Source organism: Dipodomys merriami, unplaced genomic scaffold, assembly GCF_024711535.1.
Source record: "Dipodomys merriami isolate MVZ:Mamm:240054 unplaced genomic scaffold, mDipMer1.0.p SCAF_7, whole genome shotgun sequence".
Lineage (NCBI taxonomy): Eukaryota > Metazoa > Chordata > Mammalia > Rodentia > Heteromyidae > Dipodomys > Dipodomys merriami.
The window spans coordinates 67,183,949-67,185,926 of NW_027206290.1; the positions used below are offsets into that span (position 1 = coordinate 67,183,949).

General features: G+C 58.1%; 1 protein-coding gene across 1 annotated transcript; it reads right to left on the reverse strand.

The window, feature by feature from the left end:
* Window positions 1–382: 382 nt before the first annotated feature.
* Mrps26 (mitochondrial ribosomal protein S26) lies at window positions 383–1,978 on the reverse strand. The gene is made up of 4 exons (XM_070007746.1): window positions 1,747–1,978; window positions 1,512–1,655; window positions 1,303–1,426; window positions 383–823 (listed from the first exon to the last, which is right to left on the reverse strand). The coding sequence occupies exons 1-4, from the start codon at window positions 1,959–1,961 to the stop codon at window positions 689–691; spliced, it is 618 nt and encodes a 205-aa protein (XP_069863847.1). The 5' UTR covers window positions 1,962–1,978; the 3' UTR covers window positions 383–688.

Sequence of the window (1,978 nt, forward strand, 5' to 3'; positions counted from 1 at the left end):
ATGCTGGGCATCATCAAAGGGTTTGCCAAGCCACCCTGACCTCATAAAGCCTTGGCCAACTAGGCCTCCTGCACCAACACCATTTGTTGAGTGGTCCCAAAACACTAGGAGCACCACAAATGGTGTACATCATTGAAGCTGCACACAGAACTACCAGGAGAAATGGAGTCTCCCTTGCTTTCAAAGGGTCTTAGACACACCAAACCTTGGCCAGCAATGTCTAGCAGACTCTCCGTCATTGGTTAGCTTATGTCGATTACTAGGTAATTGACTATCCCCATTTGGAGCTAGTATCCTAAAGCCTCAAGTCATACAGACTTTGTTGCAACTACTCATTTCTGTCATGGTACCAGTATAAATGCAGTCAATGAATGAGGAAGGCTGTGTTCCAATAAATCTTTATTTACAAAAGCAGACAGCAGGTCACAAGTGGCTCATGTATCTCAGCCCTGTCTATGTGCAGGGATGTTGCCCTGTGAGACAGAAACCACTCTAGGGTTATTGATGTCCTGAGGCTGTATATGACTGTGGTTCTGGGAATTTCTGGCCAAGTGATGATGAGCTTGAGACCAGAGGTTGAGAGCTGCCCAGGAAAGGCCAAACCTTTCTCATAGGCAGTGCTTTGCTCCAGAGCAAGCTTAGCCCTCCCTTTCCCACACACACATACACACTTGTCCCTACTGGGCCCCTAGGAGCCTCTGTTCTGCGACCTGATCACCTGCCCTTCTCGGGTGATGGCCCAGTTGTAGCTCTTTGGAGAGTCCAGTGCTTCTTCTATACGTGCCTCCAGGTTCTCCCGGGTGATGAAGTTTTTTGCCTCTTCCTATGAGGAGAGAAAAGGCCAGTTGCATGTGAGCCCTGTATGCCAGGCACAGCGTGCTCCTGTTGTCTCTGGGGAAGGGTGCCTGGAGCCGAGGACCTCTTCAGAATCCCGCTGTCCTAGAAAATCCCAGGTATCCTTGCCATATTTCTTTCTTACACCATCATCCACAGGACACCTCAATCAGAACCCCAAGCACTAGTTGTGACAACCTTCTGTCCCCAGTGGTAGACTCAGTCCCTTATCACTTCCTGGTCTCCCCTAAGCCCCTCTCAAACGTGTCCTTCTCTCTTCCATCTACTACTGTGGGATCACTCCCCTGCTTTCAGGTTTCACGAGTCAACCCTGACCTGGAACTTCCAATCCTTCAATGATTTTTTATCATGCTCAAGGTCAAGCCCAGCGCAGCCCTTCCCCTTGTCTGCTCCTGCTGGCACTCCTTTCTCTCCCCAGCCAGCGTACGACCTCGGCCCCACCCCCACCTGCAGCTGCAGCACTTCTTGCTCCTTGAGCTGCAGCCGAGCCTGCTCCTCCAGGGCTCGACGGGCCTGCTCCTCGGCCTGCCGCTGCTCCTGCTCCAGCTCCTCCCGTCGCAGTCTCTCAATCCTGCAACGGGGAGAGGGGGAAGGTCGGGGCTGAGCGGGACCCCTGCCTCCCCAGGCCCGGATTGCCCGCCCCGAGCGCCACGCACCGCAGTTCGTGCAGCCGCTGGTTCTCCGCCCGGTTCCAGGCCATCAGCCTCTGGTGCTCGGCGGCTTCCTCCCGCACCTTGCGCTCCAGCACCCCGGTTCGGGACTCCTGCAGCTTCCTCCGCACCTCCCACGTGAACTCCTGCCTGGGCGGGGACGCGCTTCCAGTCGGCACCCTGCCGCCCGCCCCAACGCTCCCCCGGGGCGCGCCGGCCGCCGGCCTGCGGGCACACACACCTGAGGGCGCGCACGGTCTGGCGGTACTGCCGGTAACGCTCCGTCACGACCAACAACTCCGTCGGGTCCACCGCGGGCGGCACCTTCACGCGCCCGATCTTGGACTTGGCAGGCGGGTCATGGCGGGTCTTGCGGCTGCGCGCCGGCGGCAACAGTAACAGGGCCGGAGGCCGGCACGGAGGCCGCGCGCACACGGCGCTCAGCGCGCGCAGCATGCCGGCGTCCGCTCACG

Coding starts and splice junctions, on each gene's coding strand:
- Mrps26 (XM_070007746.1), bottom strand. CDS start 1,961: ATGCTGCGCGCGCTGAGCGCCGTGTGCGCGCGGCCTCCGTGCCGGCCT. Junction 1,656..1,746: donor CAGACCGTGCGCGCCCTCAG/GTGTGTGTGCCC, acceptor GTCCCCGCCCAG/GCAGGAGTTCACGTGGGAGG. Junction 824..1,302: donor AAGAAGTGCTGCAGCTGCAG/GTGGGGGTGGGG, acceptor CTCTCCTCATAG/GAAGAGGCAAAAAACTTCAT.